Source organism: Pangasianodon hypophthalmus, chromosome 2, assembly GCF_027358585.1.
Source record: "Pangasianodon hypophthalmus isolate fPanHyp1 chromosome 2, fPanHyp1.pri, whole genome shotgun sequence".
NCBI classification, from domain to species: domain Eukaryota; kingdom Metazoa; phylum Chordata; class Actinopteri; order Siluriformes; family Pangasiidae; genus Pangasianodon; species Pangasianodon hypophthalmus.
Window position 1 is genome coordinate 19,697,834 of NC_069711.1, and position 18,474 is coordinate 19,716,307.

Below are 18,474 nucleotides of genomic sequence, written 5' to 3' on the forward strand. Positions count from 1 at the left end.
CTTTAATAACTTACCATGACATTGAGCAGGATAAAGCAGTTATGGAAGATGAACAAATAAAACGAAATCTAAAGTGCTAATTTTACCAGTCACCTGTAAGCAAGTATGCAACAGGGCTGCAAGAATATAGTTACCTTGGCAACTATGAACTTCATTGATTGTAATTGCAGTAATTGGTATTGTATGCCAAACACTGTATTTGCACACATGAGCTACAGATGAAAGATCACACACACACACACACACACACACACATATACACAGTACTGTGCAAAAGTCTTAGGCACATGCAAAGAAATGCTGTAGAGCAAAGATGCCTTCAAAAATAATGAATACTTAAAAAAATACTATAAAGAGCAGTAAACAGTAATAAATGAAACAAAGTCAATAATTGGTGTGATGATCCTTCAATTTAAAACAATAGTAGTCTCAGGTACAATTAGTGCAGTTTTATAAGGAAATGAGCTGTAAGTGTTACTGAGCATCTTGCAGAAGCAGCCACAGTTCTTCTGGAGACTTTGACTGTCACACTTGCTTCTTATTTTTGCAGCAAAATCCAGCAGCCTTCATTATGTTTTTTGTCTGAAAAGTGTCTCTTATGTAATATTCTGCTTTCTTTACTGACATACAAACATTTTTCTGTAACATTTAATTTTGTGCTGGAAAACTAATGTCTGAAAATCTAAAATGTTTTCGTACTGAATCAATAATGTAGAAGTCATAAAATAAAAATCTGTAACAAATTTTGTACTAAAAAAATAGGGTGTCTAAGGCTTTTGCACAGTATATATACACACACACACCGATCAGCCATAACATTATGACCACTGACAGGTGAAGTGAATAATATTGATTATCTCGTTACAATAGCACCTATCAAGGGTTGAGATATATTAGGCAGTACGTGATCAGTCGGTTCTCAAAGCTGATGTGTTGGAAACAGGAAAAATGGGCAAGCGTAAGGATTAGAGAGACTTTGACAAGGGCCAAATTGTGATGGCTAGATGACTGGGTCAGAGGATCTTTAAAATGGCAGGTCTTGTGGGGTGTTCCTGCTATGCAGTGGTTAGTACCTAACAAAAGTGGTCCAAGGAAGGACAGCCGGTGAACTAGCGACAGGGTCATGAGCGCCCAAGGCTCAGTGATGCGCGTGGGAAGTGAAGGCTAATCCGTCTGGTCTGATCCCACAGAAGAGCTATTGTAGCACAAATTGCTGAAAAGTTAAAGCTGGCTATGATAGAAAGGTGTCAGAACACACAGTGCATCGCAGCTTGCTGCGTATGGGGCCACAGACCTGTCAGAGTGCCCATGCTGACCCCTGTCCACTGCCAAAAGCACCTACAATGGACAGGTGAACATCAGAACTGGACCACGGAGCAATGGAAGAAGGTGGCCTGGTCCGATAAATCACATTTTCTTTTACATCATGTGGAAGGCCGGGTGCGTGTGCATCGTTTACCTGGGGAAGAGATGGCACCAGCATGCACTATGGGAAGAACGCAAGCTGGCGGAGGAAGTGTGATGCTCTCGGCAATGTTCTGATGGGAAACATTGGGTCCTGGCATTCATGTGGATGCTATTGTGACACATACCACCTACCTAAACATTGTTGCAGACCAGGTACACCCCTTCATGGCAACGGTATTCACTAATGGAAGTGACCTCTTTCAGCAGGATAATGCGCCCTGCCACACTGCAAAAATTGTTCAGGAATGGTTCGAGGAACATGACAAAGAGTTCAAGGTGTTGATTTGGCCTCCAAATTCCCCAGATCTCAATCCAATCGAACATCTGTGGGGTGTGCTGGCCATCAAGTCCGATCCATGGAGGCCCCACCTCGCAACTTACAGTACTTAAAGGATCTGCTGCTAACGTCTTTGTGCCAGATACCACAGCACACCTTCAGGGATCTAGTGGAGTCCATGCCTTGACGGGTCAGAGCTGTTTTGGCAGCAAAAGGGGGACCAAAACAATATTAGTCAGGTGGTCATAATGTTATGGCTGATCAGTGTGTGTGTATATATGTATATGTATGTATATATATATATCTATATATATGTGTGTGTATATGTGTGTGTGGGTGTGTGTATGTATAAATAAAATACCATCTCATATACATGAGAAATGGTAAAGTATATATATATATATATATATATGCTTCATACATATATATACTTTACTATTTCTCATATATATGAAGTGGTATAATATAAGTATAATATAAATAACTCCCTTGTGGTCCTCATTTTCAGGCTGTAACATATTCCATTTGTGTCTGCTATAATCATTAGCATGATGATCAACATACTTCAAATACCTTTGTACAATACTGCATCAGCTGCCTTTTATATCAGCCCCATCCAGCACTCAGACTGATTGTAGCTGTCGTCTGTGGAAGTTTTCCAACTCACACCCATGCATTAAAGAGGGCTGGGATAATTTAAGAACTTTACTTATGCATTTCATCAGCATAAATGTTTTTCTGGCGCAAGATCAAAAGGATGGGGGAAATCTGAATTTCTTAATGAAAGTAATTTCTTCTTCTCTTCCTCCCATCCTCAGGGTCATACGCCTCTGTACGATTAGAGAAGCAACGTGAGACTCAGGTCTCTGAAGAGACATGCCAGCTGGGGGGAAAGTTGAAATGAGGCTGGGATGTTGGTCTAGGAATCTAAGAGGAAAGCATAAGAGCCGTAATATTTATTGATGGATTTATTTGATGTATCTACTTTTCTCAGTTCTGCAGGACTGCTGCCTGCTCAGTGTTTCTTGGTGTTCTCTTTAGCTGTAGAGTACATGAGAGAGAGAGAGAGAGAGAGAGACCACCTGTTACCTGTTACACACTTATCTCCCATCTATCTTTTTAGCTAATTGTCGAAATTTAGAAATCAAATGTGGCTACTCATTTATGGAGCCTGTAATATTTCCTGTAAAATGATTTCTATATATCCAGTAGACACAGGTTTGATCCAGGAACACAGACAGAGGAACAGATTGTCAGATATTGTCTGACTTTGGTTAAACAAAGCAATCCAGCTTTGCAATCCAGTAATAGTTCTCTTTGTCATCAAACAGGAAAATACGATATAATCTATTCAAACTATGCAAATGTTTGCATATTTTATAGAACACTAGTCATATTGTTAACCTGCTTCCGTTTGTTGAGGGCTTTTAACCCTGCTACTGGATACCATTCATTCCTTTTAGTAACGGACAGGAAAGTTGTAACCTATTGTTGATCTGCTTCCTAGTCTCGCGGCCTCTTATCAGACTTGTGCTTGGCACTGATCCACAAAGTGCAGGGCCAATAATCAGCCATTGTGTCCTGGCGTTTCCTCGCTTCTCTCTACAAAGGACTTAACCCTGCTTGTTTGAATGCAGTGTAATAGAGATAAACGTCTCTGCTATTCAACCGATCTCCTTTTTTGCATGAAGTAGTCTCTGCTCTGGTTAATGTCACATGAGTGTCAGGACAATTTTTTTTTGTTTATCCGCAGTGTGCTCAGAGCTCCATGCTCAATCCATTCCATTTTCTAATAGCTAATGAGATGAAGGCAGCTTGTTTGCGCTATTTACCGCTTAATACATTTTAACCATGCTGGGCATTTGCAGGTAATATGCAAATTTAATAAGGTGCTCATTTTCAGGTTCATGTTTAATGCATTCTGAAGAATCTCCTCTGCAAATGTCTGCAGTGATATGCCTTCTGCGACCAAGTCTGGTTATTGTTGTGCATACACTGATCTCAGAGCCTCACACATTCTGCAAGAGTGTTTTCATCTATCCATGGTTTTCCAAGAAGAATCTCATGGAAGTGTTATATTGGGCTTACATTACATTAATATTGTCCATAAATGTTTTCATCAATCGACACAAAATATTCAAGTGGGAATTTCACAACTGAACCACACACGCATACACACACACACACAGCATTTTATTTGTTCTGGCCAAAATTCCCAGAGCCACCAAGCACTCTTCTGGCTTCTGTAGTTCCCTGTAGTTTTGAGACATGGGCCATGGAATTGAATCACACAGGGGGCTGGTGGAGAAAACAACGAGTGCCCAGAGCACTCTGTGGTCTTTTGTGATTAAGAGAAGTATTCTCATTCCAAGTGCAAAGTGAAACAGGAGAACAAACAATTTCGAAGTCCTGCTCTATAGAGATCAGACTCCAAATGATGGCAGTAAAGGGCTGTATGTACAGTAGAGCCGTTAGGTCTTTTGGATGTTATACTGCGTGTACATTGTTGCTTCTTAACTCTGCTTTTATGGATGTAAATAATTTGGCGCATCAGTGTCATGAATACTCTCGGTCTAAAAACATTAGTCCATTCTAGTCATCATGTACAACGAAGTAGTTAAAAATGAAAAGATATAAAGTATAGACTACAAATGATAACATAACAGAAGAAGTGAGAATATAAGCACCCCTTGTTTAACTCATTAGCCTGGCATTCGTCGTAGTAATGATTTGTTAAACGGATGTACTTTGTGCAATATTTTTGTTCCATGGAAATCCAGCTGTGGTTGAGTTTGCGTGTCCTGCAGGGTGAGCTGGCACAGTGTGCATGTTAGAATATATCAGGTCTCTGGGGAGGGAAAAGCTAGTGGAAAAAGTGTGTCAGAGACTGCTGCTATGCTAAGAGCAAATTTACCAGGAAAATATCATCTTTGACACATGTTTACCCATCTACATAAATATTTAGGAACACGATGTTTCCCCCTTGCTGGGAGTGGACAACTCCTCCACAGGTCGGCACTCGGTCACAAACTGTTATCTGTTTATCATCTCTCTGGCCTCTCTGTCCTGTTCCTCCTCCACAAGCACAGAATCTAGACAATGGAACGTAGTTCAGAAGATGCTAACAAGAGGGCAAGTTGTCAACACATGGCAGAACAATCGAATTTCCTTGTAAAAATAGTTGGTACAAAGCCTTGTGGTGCTGAGATATGAGTCATCTGGCTACTAAGCTGCAAGGTGCACACAGCAGAGTAGCCCGAAGCACTGAGAAAGTACCACGGGATGTGCCTGCAATTAAAACGAGAGCAGCAGAATTGCCACTTTGAACAAGATGATGTTCCAAGAGCTTACAATTGACCTTGTTATGACTGCTCAGTTGAAGTATTCTCGTTAAAACAATCCGATTGTAACCCAGTACACGAGCCTTAAATGTTCACGCTGTTGGCTGTGAAGTACAGGCCATTCTTTTCCCTGTTCTTCACCTATTAATGATCAGTTTCTCTGCATGCATCGTCTCAGCACCTTCTCCGTATGAGATAACCCTGAGCTTTTGAAGCAGCTGGACTTTGGGGGTTCCATGGCACTGAGGTTAATTAGGTGAGAAAGGTGTCATGTTACCTCTGTCAGAGCACTGTACTGCCTTGTGCCCTGGATTAATTGGACAGTATAATTTCTGGTTATTGGGCGTGTTAGTGCTGGCCTCGCACTTTGAGCTCTTTTTTACTGGGTGAACCAGACAACTTGCTGGATGGAGACTGGCTGAGATAAGCATTCAGGTCCCTCCATTTAATTTGCCGTGATGGATAATGAGTAGAGAAATGTGGGCTCTGCTATGAGATTGTATATTACTAAGAGGAATAATTTGACTCAAAGCTTTTGTGTCGTTTTTCGAAGATATGGCTGATTCACTTTCATGACTAGTAATTTCAATATCTCCACTTGGCTGAGAAATATGCAGGTCACTTAGGTTAAACAGATTACATAGGTAATATGCTAGCGCGCAGACTTAATTGCATGTTTTATCTTTTTAGCCTTTGTACAATTGAGTCTTTTTGTAACGTTTAAATTCCATCTGTCAATGATTTTGTCTAGCAATTTACCAGACCAAGGTGTGCTGTGATTTATGACCCATCAATCTTCTGGGAAAAAAAAAAAATCTGCAATTATTTCTTATTGTGCGGCAGTTCTGGGCTTTTGCACTGCCCGTTAGAAGGAGACTTAGAACTTAGAAGGAGAAGCATTGCAGAGTGAGTTCTTTATTAGTGTTGATGCAAGAGCTCATTCACACAGCTTTTGCCATTGCACACTCTGTTTGCCAGTGACTTGACGCTACACTATTTGTCATGGTGTTCATTTTCCAGAGCAGCGCTTGGTGACTGCTCTGAAAGAACAGTTAATATAAGTTCTGTTGAAAGCACAATATTTTTACCTCCGGTTTACTGAGAAGTCATGAAGAATGCTTGGAAGATATTTCTGGGTTTAGAAGAGAAGAGCACCAGAGGATACTGGTCTGCCTAGAAATCCTAATTATTGATACAGCGATGAGATTTGGTAGCCATGTGTCTGGGGAAATCCCTGTACACCTCATGAAAACATGTTGGCTTGGTGCCAAGCTGCCTGCAAACATTTCCCAGGGTTGGAATCAGTGATGCTCTTAGCAGTGGGCATGATGCCATCTACATTCATATCAAGTGGTGATGGACATCTTCTACAGCATGGTGCTGTCAGCCTTCCAGGCAGAATGCTCATCACAGAATTAAGCGTCTGTTTAGACACTGTTGCAGATCTGAAGTGCCTACGTTTCTGGAACTTATTTACCTCTACAGCTTTTTATTTTGCTTTTAATACTGAAATAAAATAACCTATTAATAATAAAAACATTTTTAATGAATGATCATTCTTTGTGTCAGTTCCCTTTCAGAAATACAAGACATTTCCATGATGACCAATTGGTAATTAGTAATCATTTGCATATGCTAACGCATCATGGATGTTTCTGAAACTTATTGGCCCACCCTTTACAAAATTCAACCCTGTGGTGTGTTTGTGTGTGCGTGTGCGCACATTTTTGGATGTATAAAAGACACTGCCACAGACAAGCAGAGAAAATCACAACATTGGACAGAGTCTGTAAATTACATGGCTGCATTGTGGAGTAATTTGGATATTTAGGCAAGCTTAGAAAGTCTGTTTTTCATTGAGATGGGTATTTATGTTTTCATATTCATATTATGCCATTTAAGGGGCTTAATGTAAGACAATAAGAGCACAGAGTGTGAAGTGTAACAGAGAGGAAATGTGCACTTGACCCGTCCAGTGCTCTCATGGCATCACTGAAATGTTCTTTGTACCACGCTCACCATACCTACAGTATTAGCTTTAAACGATGGTTTTAAACACTACTGTATAATGTGAAGCGTTTGGCACATTGTTGTGTCTGTACAGTATGTTCTGGGACCTTTTACTCTGGATCACCTCTGTCTTGGTTTTCCAGTACCTCATGTTTTACAAATTAAGCAATGCATACATGGCATCATTACTCATGGTCGATCAGTGGTGTGCTTTCATCAACTTTATTCATATTACTGTTCCAGTTTACATTCTGGTAAAATTAGAGTGGGAGTTTTTTTGTGGTCCCACACTTTTTAATTTTCACACTGTTTTCCATCTAACACTGCCTTATGGATATACAGTTAGTCATCATACAAACACCCCAATGCTCGATTCTGGCGCTGTGCCTCCATATGGCCTCTATTCTGGCACGGCTCTTAAGTCACAGCCTCACTAAACAGGCACTTGTGCCCACCTTGCTCATTTTGCTTGATGTCAGATGCACACAGGCAATGCCTATGTTCTATGCTTTCCGCCTTCTCCTGTTATGAAATATTCATATCTGTCTACATTAGCTTGCATAGCTTCTAAATGAGTTTGGTATATTCAGACGTGATTAACTCACTGGCATTCCTCAAAAGGAAAGGCCCAATTAGAAGAAGCACTTGCATCGAATTGGGTTGCAAAACTCATCAGCAGGCTGGAGGAAACCTGGTGTGTGTGTGTGTTGTGCTTGGAGCACAGGTAGAATTGTTTTAGTAGGTGTCACTGCAATAATTGTATTCTATATGAGATATACAGTATGTGCCAGGGAAACACGCCTGAACCTCATTTGACCCTGCAGTCAGGGAGAGAGCTTGTGCCTGGGTGTGTGTCACTTTGGCTGTGTAATAGGAGGAAGATACAGGGACATGTTTATAGAGGAGTCGAGTTTTGCTGCTCTGTTGATTTCATGGAAAGGACATGGGGAAAAAGAGAATAGGATAGGGAAGGGATGGAGAATAAATAGGGAACACAGATCAAATGAGGGAAGGTTAGCACAGATGAATAGATGGATGGAGGGCTAAAATGAGCTGTTATGATGCATGACATTTATGTGTCAGCCTATGAATCTCTCTTGTACCATGCATGATTTTTACAAATCAATTGATTATGTGTTATGAGTTCTTACATAATACAATAAAGGAAAAAAAAAGAGTTTCATCTTGCTATATACTGTTCATGCTTATACAGCCATCTTAGCTCTGTCACTAACACTATTTCAGCTTGAATCACTCAAGTCAACGTGACCTGGAAGTCATAGGGATATCTGACATGTTACAGTGCCGTGGCTTTTGATTGAATAGTAATAATACAAAGTAAAAGAATTGTTCCTACAAGTGATTCATCCATCTATATTCCAGGTAACAGTGAGCTGAACTAAGCAGCTCTTGCACCTAATGAATCACAGGCTCTGAGTGAAAGCCTGGTCTCTCTTTTTCACCAATTCTGAAAGCGGGCCCCTGTTGGTCTCTTACCATTTACAACCTCCCTGAGGGTTCAGTTCAATTTCATTTTAATTGTCTAGCACCTTTCACAATAGACATTGTCACAAAGCAGCTTTATAGAAAACTGGATGTTGATTTAGATTTCAAATGAAACGAAAAGCCAGAGCTGGCAGTAGTAAGGAAAAACTTCCTGAGATGACATGAGGAAGAAACCTTGAGAGACTTTGAGAAGGTCACAGTGTGCTTGATCCCCTGACTAGACTGCAGCTTTTAACCCAAACCATTTTCCATCCTCTTTCTCCTCCTCTACATTTCCATTTATTGCCATCCCCGTTTGTGAGAGAAGCATCCACACTGCCTCCTTCGTTCCACACTTCCTCCGCTCTTATAAAAGTGGAATTCCTTCTTTTCCCATTTGAGGAGACAAGACTGTCTACCGTAAAAGCAAGCAGTAGATGTGAGAAGAAGTCAGTAAATGAAAATAACCTTCATTCTGCAGCGCAGTGACCTCAGTCCTTCCAGCAATGGTTAAAGGCATGAGGTTCACGGCACATCATTTTATTTTATACCACATCGCTGTATGACATATGCTCGATTCTAATTGATCAGAAGATTTATTGATTGTTGATTTATTTTCAGTAACTTCAGCTCTGATAATAGTTCAGCTGCAAAGCACATCACAGGTTTATATAAATGTGCATGTTGTAATATATTATTGTTTCCTTAGTAACAACTTACTCAGTTATTTATATGATGGGCACTGCACAGAAACAGATTTTAAACATGTAATCGTTGATATAGAGATGTTTTCTGTGAAAAGACGTTTATTTTGGAATCTTCAGTGTCAGCACTTTGTAACAGTCGAAGATAAAGCTGTTCTTTTAGGATTCACGGCAAAATGTTCAGGACAGAGTACCGATAACATGACAAGCTGCATTTTTTTTGTATTATTAACCTCAATATAGGGAACAAAAGAAAGGCTAGTATAACTGTTTATAGCTGCTATAATGTGAGAGAACTAACTTTTCTTACGGATTTTCCACAACAATAAATGTAACCATAAACAAATAAAAAGTACAATGTGCCTTTCTTTAATAAATAATAAAATTGTAATCATTGGCATATTGCTGAACAAATGATGAATAAAACACTTTGAACATGCTCTTTACATAATAGTCAAATGTTTATGATGGAAGATGTAATCTTTTCAGGACTCTTGTTAAAGTTCGTTTTCAGAATATCATGTGATGAAAAGGGAAAAGAAACAGACAGGCACGTTTGTTCCTGCAGAACAAATCTATGCCTTTCAGCTGACTGTAAAACTATGCAAAACTGATGCAGCTTCATATCAAAGGAGACACTGAGCAAGTTTGAAGTATTTTGCTTAAGTGCACATGGAGTGCATTGCTTTACATGCTTGTGCACACATTAAAGAGGGGAAAACAATTATTTTATAAAGTTCAATGTTGTTCTTTATGTCTCTCACATACATACAGATATTCATGGTTTTTTTTTTTTTTTTTTTTTTTTTTTTTTTAGAATTTACTCAATTGACTCCACCATTTATGGTTATATACTTAATTTGCATCATCTAAACCTTTGTATGTCTGGATAAAATCTTCATAATGAAAAATAAATCTCATAATGAAAAAAGAATGAAGATGTTTGGTTTAGCTGGACTTTTGTCTTCCAGTCAAATACAACCACTTCAGCTCCTGGATGAGGAAAAGAGCTTCCATATGAAGCGGTGTGTTTAGAGCTGCACTGCTGAAGTGCCTGAGAGACAGAAAGAGAAACAGAGAAAGAAAGAGAAAGACCGAGCACTTTGCCAGGAAATTGAAAACGCCGCGTGGGAGACGAGAGGCCACAATTGACTCCGACACACTCCGCTCGGCCCTCAGTTCAGCGAGAAGCTCTCTGACCTAAATTCACTTTACCTCATCCACATAGACATTGGTTTAGCCTTCTGGGTAAACACTTAGAGAAATATGAGTCAGAAAAAAATAGTACATCATTGAGTACTTCATATTTCAGAGGCACAGATGGCTAGTGCCCTCTTGTGGCTGTGGCAGTCCTCTGGGTCGGCTCCAATCTTTTTCTACTTGAAATACTTTATGGGGATTTTTCTTAAACCTTACTTGAAAGTTATTGCTGGTCAGTAAATCCACTGTGTGTAAATCTGGACTGCTTTGACGTCATCGCTAAAGACTTCCGCAGAAGACAATTGAACAAGGAAACATGTCTGAAACGTGTTTGGAGGTGCTGAATGACTGACATGTAAATGTTAGAGTGTGTGTACAGACTGGTAGCACCACACGTAAAGAGTGAAGAACAGTTCAGGTGAAACTGTTAAGCATTTGACACTAAGAACTCACCTCTCTCACTCGGTCTTTCTCTCTCTCTTTGTCTCTCTGACTAAGGAATTGAGACAAAACCTCATGGACTCTCAGTCCTTTGAGAGCAAGCTTTTAAAGTTCATAGAACAATGTCTGGATGTGCAGAGGTCATGCCTTGACCGTTGACTCCTTCAATAGTCTAGGAATTAACCAAAAGTGACTCTTTCTATTAATCTCTGACATCTGAGTGTTTGAAGAACTGCAGCTCAGATTTTGGACAGCACAGACTGGCTGCATGATGAAGCTCAGCTATGCCACGTGTACACACACACACACACTCTGACAGTGTCATTTAGACCATGCCAGAGAGAACAACTGCCACTTCCTGGCTCTGCACCAGCGGAGACTCAGCAAGACCACTGAACCGAGAAGCGAGAGATCCAGGAATCACACACACACACACACACACACACAAATCTCTCAGAGACCGAGGCGACTGTAATTGATAATCCTCCGATGATTTGTCATTGTTTGCTGTAATTGTGAGGCTGGTCAGAAGAGAAAATGGATTGTTGTGCATTAAATATGGCCATAACAAATCCGCAGCTCGTGGTGGGCAATAATAAGAGTGATGCAGAGGAAAAGAGAAGTCATGAGCAGGCACGGTGCCCAGCGCTCATGGCCAAGGAAAAGGCCACAGTCATCAGAAAGTCGACATATTTACTGTCCTGCCTCCGGCAGAAGGAGGGGGTGAGTGAAAGATTACTTTGTTTACGACTGAGAGAGCAGCTAATCAGACTGGCTGCCATTCTTGCTTTCATTTATGAGATGTACTCCATATCTGCATCTCTGCGATATTTAAGAGTAAGTGATAAGATGATGTCTATTAAAGGGGCTAGAACAGTAGCTACTGTTGTGCACATTTCTGTCAGACAAAAGTTAGATGTGTGTTTTGTATTTCATCTGATTGTTTACAGATGGACTGCAAACCTAATTCTCTGCTATGTACTCACGGACAGATTTTATTGGTAGACCCTTTACCTGAAGTTCACTTTTTTTCAGCATTAGGGCTAAATAGGTGTTGCTATGTAAAACAGTGACAGCTTGTGACAGCTTGCATCCTTACCGGGACAGGAAGTCAGAGCACACTGTACACTGATTGCTTACTACATTCCACACTGACTACAACGACCTGCTCATGATTTTTAAAGCTCTGAATGGTTTTTAGGTCTGGCCTATCTTGCTGATTTCCTGAAGCAGTAAGGCCTGCCCTGAGCACTTCCCAGTAAATCACTGATGATCACTTTTACTTCAGACAGTGGAAGATGTTTTTCTGATACAGCATGTAAACCTCTTCTTATCTCTCTGGTGAACCCTTAAAGATTCTATGTAGAATCCTAGAACGAATTTCTCTTTCACAAATTGTTACAAGTGGAAACCTAAAACCATTAATCTTACAAGGAACCCACGAGGAACCATTTTTTTTGTAAGAATGTAAACTGTGTAATAGTGTTTTAGAAAACATGAGTAGTGCAGGCATTCTCCCCCTGCAACAGCGACCAGGGAGGAGAGAGTGAAAGCTAACATATGCTTCCTCTGAGACACGCCAGGCCAGCTAAACACATCTTTCAAATTGCTGTCTACCCTCTTCCACATACATGATTGACAAAGGAGAGAGTATGCCATCCCTCTTACTCAGAGAGCACAGCCAATTTTGCTCCCTGCGGCATGGTCAGGAATCGGACTTGTGATCTCCTGATGCTTTTCTGTTTGCGCAACTTGGGAGCTGGTGTTTTTAAAATGAGATTAAAATGTAATGGTTTCACCTAGAGTGTTCATAGGTCTTTATTTTATTCTTCCAGGATAAGGCAGTTAATCAAGATGAATGAATGACTAAAGATTTTTTGGTATTTTATAGCTTTATATTTAATTAATTAATGATAGAAGCTTTGAGTCATTAATATGCTTTATCATAAATATTTTATTTAATCTCTCAAATGTAAAGGATAAGTAGTAGTAGTATTACCACAACCAATAATAATAATAATAATAATAATAATAATATCTTAAATATGCACACACCCCATTTAAATAATAAAATGATCCTTCCGCTCCACTCTTCTACTGCTCACTTTGCTTTCATGCATTCATGTAGCTCTCATCCTAATCTAAGTGCTCTTACATAAGAAGCCTGATTAGAACACAGCCATGTTTAAGACCTAGCTCCACTGCCTCAGAGTTGAAACTGCTGCTTGTGAAAGGTCCTGTATCCACAGTCCATGATTTTCCATGGATATTTATGCAGGCAGTGGAGTTGGAGGATTTTTTTTGTTGGTGGATTTTAATAATATTTAAATTTAGCATATTTAAATATGTACAGAAATTATACTTTTTCATGTTCATCTATAATGATGAATATTAATGTTGGATTTGTGTGTGTGTGTGTGTGTGTGTGTGTGTGTGTGTGTGTGTGTGTGTATCTTCAGAACACCTTGGAGACCTGTAACATCTGCAGTAAGCCCATCATGGAGCGGATTCTGCGGGCGACGGGCAAAGCTTACCACCCGCACTGCTTTACCTGTGTGGTGTGTCACCGGAGCCTGGATGGTATCCCTTTCACTGTGGACGCCTCCAACCACATCCACTGCATCGAGGACTTCCACAAGTAACACTCCACCACACACACACACACACCCACACACACACATTCCAATAAAATCTGTCATGTGTCCTCAATGCAAAATCGTTTTACTAAAGAGCAGAGATGTTTTTTTAGTTAATAACGTGCTATGGTGCATTTATTTCATGGACAAATCAAGCTGTCTCGATTGCACACAAAGGAAAAAAATGGTCAGGTCAGAAAGTAAAGGTCTAATTTTACCCTGCGTAAAGCAGCCCAGAGTTCCTTAAAAGAGACAATTGAGGTATAAAGAAAACCAGAAACACGGTTTATACATGGTAGAGGAAAAAGTTACCTGTTGAGGAACTGAAAAGTTTCACATAGAAGCCGTTAGGTGTGTGAACAGAAATGCCTTTGTGTCGAGGAACAGCCAGGTTTCAGCGTTGTTGTTACGGTTCCTCTTGGTCACCATACACTCCACTTCCTACCAAGTCAGTGAAGAAGTTCCATCACCTGGATGGACCAAAAAGTCAGGGTTTGTCTTCACATCCCTCCCAGCCTCCTCTGCCCACATCTCTGTTCCTTTTGTACATTTCCCCTGAATGTGTAAGAAAGAATGGTATTCAAACCAGTGGCTTAAATAGCTGGAGAATTAAAAACCAGAGAGGTTTGTTTGAATTCACTTGGTTCTGCAGAAACAGACAAGAACCGAGCAGAATGAGTGGTGAGAGCAAAGAATATTTGAGGTAATGCTCTCCAATATAATGCTAGACCAATCGCAGGAAATTCACTGGAAATAATTCTGTCTTTCTGATTAGTTAAAGTGCCAGTGCAGATATTCATACAGCTGCATTTTAATATAAAGAGCTTTATGTGCATGTAAGTGCAGATGCAATTTTGTGGTATAACGTTCACGAATTGCTAATTTGGTTGGACGCAAGGTTTTTGGGTTTTTTGTCCCTGATGCTATTAACCTCGCCAGGAATGGCCGGAACATTTGAGGTTGGTTGGTGCTGTGTTGTGCTCCAGTCCACTTTGGTCAAAAATTGCATTTAAGCAAGTGAACCTTAAAACTCCTGTTCTGTTTTTGTGAACACCATTTATGTCATCCAACTTTAACAGAAATTCTTTTCTATAACTACTGCATATATTTACGCAGCTGAATTATTAGGTACTTAATGAATAGGGACAAACAAATCAGGATATACTACAAAGACTACATATTTGCTATGTTCTGGAGTGAACACACACACACACACACATACAAATATAGTGTGCAAAAAGATAGAAAAAACATTTTATAAAAAGGTTCTGCCAGGTAGACGATTACATCTGCCTTGAAAATATCAATGTGAATTCCACACCTGAAATCGAATTGTATGTCATTAAAAAAAATAATCATTTTCCATTTTAGAACTGTTTACAGTAAAAAAAAAAATAATAATCAAAGTAAATAACATCTACAAGAGCCCTCCACTTGATATCCTTTTGATAATGTATGCATTTGAACACCTCCCTATCTTTACAATTGCATCATTTTACACCAGGTTATTCCTGTGTTAATGGCTACACCCACATGTGCCATGATTTATTTTTACACTTATGTTATGATCATGAAAATAGGACCCGTATTTTGCTGGTGTGTGTATTGGATTGGATAGAGTTTGTACTCTGGTCTTGTCTGTGTCCCCCTGCAGGAAGTTTGCCCCTCGTTGCTCTGTGTGTAAAGAGCCCATAATGCCTGCTCCTGGCCAGGAGGAGACGGTGCGCATTGTGGCCCTGGACCGGGATTTCCATGTGCAGTGCTACCGCTGCGAGGTGAGAGTGTGTGTATGCTCAGGAATATCAGGGACATTTGGCTGGGCCCTTTTATCTATCTATCTATCTATCTATCTATCTATCTATAAATAATTAAATAAATAAATAAACAAAAACTGCAACTTTTAATTAAAAGACTAAAAGAGAAAGGTTTCCTTTTGAGGTTCAGTTTACGGTTTAGGCATAGCATACGTTATCTGCATTAAATAATTGGGTTATGGAAGATCCTCACAATGATAATAAGGCAAACGTGTGTGTGTGTCTGTGTGTTCTGCAGGATTGTGGCTGTCTGCTCTCTGAGGGTGATAATCAGGGCTGTTACCCACTGGATGGTCATGTTCTCTGCAAGAACTGCAACACCAGCCGCATCCAGGCCCTCACTGCCAAGGCCACCACCGACCTCTGAGTCTATTCTCTCCTCACACACACGCGCACACACACACACACACACACACACACACACGTACACGCACTCATATACTCCTAACTCATCTGATACAATATGGCTGCATTTAGAAATATCCTCACGCTTAAACCTTGTGCGCGCACACACACACACACACACACACACACACAAACACACAGACAAACACACAGTTCATAATGATCACATTGTACACGTCTGTTGCAGTCAGACTAAAAGCATTTTATCTTTGCATCTTGTACGTATGCTAATAGAAAACAAACATTTAATAGTTGATTGAAACTTTAAGGGTACCGTGAGTCGAATGATCCAGAAGGCCTTGAGAAAGGATTACCTTACGATAGTTATGATGATGAATTTCACATGATGAACTAGTACAGTGATCTGTCAGTTAGGAAACTCCTTTGCTTTATATGATTTTGTATATCTTCCATATGGCCAGGGGTCAAAGAGCAAAATGTGATGGGGACAAATATGTAGTAAATGACATTTGAGTCATCTGTGTCCCCTGACGGAGTTATTTCAGCCATAACACTTCTAAAAATCCAGCTCACTCGGTCGATGTTGAGCTTTAATATTATTCTGTGTCCTAATCGTATATGTGCTTTGTCTTTAAAGTGAGTGAAAACAGCACCATAATCCACTTAGTCATTTAGGATTTTCTGACAATCAGTGGCCTTGCTTTCATCATTCATATTATATATGTACGTATGTATACATTTGACTCACAAAAGCATGATACAAGGTGATGGGGCCACACATATGTATGTATGAATACACACACACGCGCACACACACGCACACACACACACACACACACCTAAGGGAAAAAATGTTCTTATTTCTTCATATGGCCTTATAAACTATATTAAAGGGCTTTTCTGGGTTATTATTTGGGTGAATAATATGCAAACAGAATTTAAATGTACAAGATATTGAAGCTCTAGTTCCAGGTGTATAGAGGAGGTGAAGTTGAATTGTAGCTGCGTAGTTGCAACACAAATGTCAGTGCATAGCGAGACAAATACATCAATCATACAAAAACAATAGGATTTGACAGTATTTCTTGAAAATCAGTAAAATCTGCGAGTCTTGGCTTCAAACGACTCCCACTGGAGCGACGTTTACATTCTTTGACGACGTGTGTATATATTTACATACTTATGCAGTTCATAGAGAGGTTTATTATATGGAATAGGACTGTGAACCCAAACCTATATAACCAAAGTCTGAGTAATGCTGCAGTGCACTGCTGCTTCCTCCTATTATTCAGTATACCGCTTTTCACTTAGCACAATTATTGTATGTATATGCATATCATGAAAGAAGGCCTTTAATGCAGAGTAGTTGTTGTGCTTTTTGGTATCTTTCTGAGAAAATGAAGGCAGTATAAAGTGCCTTTTTTTGTTAGTACAGTCCATAGAATGAGAAACACTGAAATGAAATCAGTTATGGTGTGACAATCAAACACAGAGCTTAAAATGGTATTAAAAATAACTCAATCGTAGAAGATTATAACCAGCATAGTTTAAAAATAAAGAAAGAATTTCTTGTATGCTCTTATAAACAGCACTACGAGCATTATTTCTAATATTGTCAACTTGTGAAATGTAGTATTAGACCTAAATAGCAAAGAAAGTATTGTAATGATTAGGAAAAAAAAACTAGTGATAGGATTAATTTCTTAGCGTTGTAAAGGAAGAATAACAATATGCAATTTCCTTTTTATTATTGCATTGACACTTTATATAAAATAATATGCAGACCTTAACTTTTTTTTACTCTTCAGGAAATATTTAAATTTGATTAAGCAATAAGTTTTCCACACTACACCTCTCCTCCTCTGTGTGCTTTTTCTGGTCAGTTTCATCATCCTGCTCTTAAGGTGTTAAGATGTAGAGAAGTGGTTGTTCTTTACTTAGCAGTGGCACAGGTGTTCTCTGTTTTCTGTTCTTGCGCTCTTTCGCTAAAATGTAGTCCTGCTTGCATGCTTTTATTGTTTCTTTATATTTTTAACTATTTTGCTTCATGAGTGAGGAAAAAACAAGGGATTTTAAGGATTAGGCATTAAGCATGTAATTGAACATTAGGGGTAAAATGTACCGTGTTGCTCAGGGTGGCCTTTGTTCAGTCAGGTATTTCTAGAATGGACCATAAATTTATGCTTAAAAGTACGAGTCCTGAATTTTCTTACACTTTTTTTTATTTTGTTAAGGAGTCTTACTAGTGTGATTGGGGTTATTCCTGAGGAGGGGATATAACAGGAGAAAGGAAATTTGTTATTATGAATTCTTCAACAAGTTGATCAATTAGAAATCTTCATCTTTGTTTTATGTCAATTTTTGATTTGTATTTGCAAGTACTCATTCCCACACTGTCTCTGTATTACTTTCTCTAGCTTTAATAAACCTTTTTGCATAAGAGTCAGCTTGGTTGTTTGTTTGGCTTTATTGGATGTGTTATATTTCAAAACTTTCCCTCAAATCTAATTAAATGTGATAACTTGAAACATTAAAGGTGCATTAGCCGATTTTGTTTACTTTTTACTAATATAAATACCCTGGAAAATATGTAGAACATGATCAAAAATACATATTTAAGCAATGGCATCAGCACCAGTGTATTATGTGGCAGAGAAAACTTTTTTATTTTTTATTTTAACTGTGGTCGGAGTTCTTTTCTTTGTTTACATGGGCCTCCTGTCAGTCTTTTTA

At 39.3% G+C, this 18,474-nt stretch overlaps 1 protein-coding gene across 8 annotated transcripts in view; it reads left to right on the forward strand.

Annotated features, from left to right (window-relative positions):
- lpp (LIM domain containing preferred translocation partner in lipoma) overlaps nucleotides 1-18,187 on the forward strand; it is a 238,827-nt gene extending 220,640 nt beyond the window's left edge. For all 8 annotated transcript variants that reach the window (XM_053227591.1, XM_053227583.1, XM_053227577.1 and 5 more), the window contains 3 exons: nucleotides 13,385-13,563; nucleotides 15,216-15,336; nucleotides 15,614-18,187. In XM_053227591.1, the coding sequence (XP_053083566.1) occupies nucleotides 13,385-13,563; nucleotides 15,216-15,336; nucleotides 15,614-15,742 (429 nt within the window). In that variant the 3' untranslated portion in view covers nucleotides 15,743-18,187. The remainder of the gene's footprint in view (nucleotides 1-13,384; nucleotides 13,564-15,215; nucleotides 15,337-15,613) is intronic.
- Nucleotides 18,188-18,474: the final 287 nt, after the last annotated feature.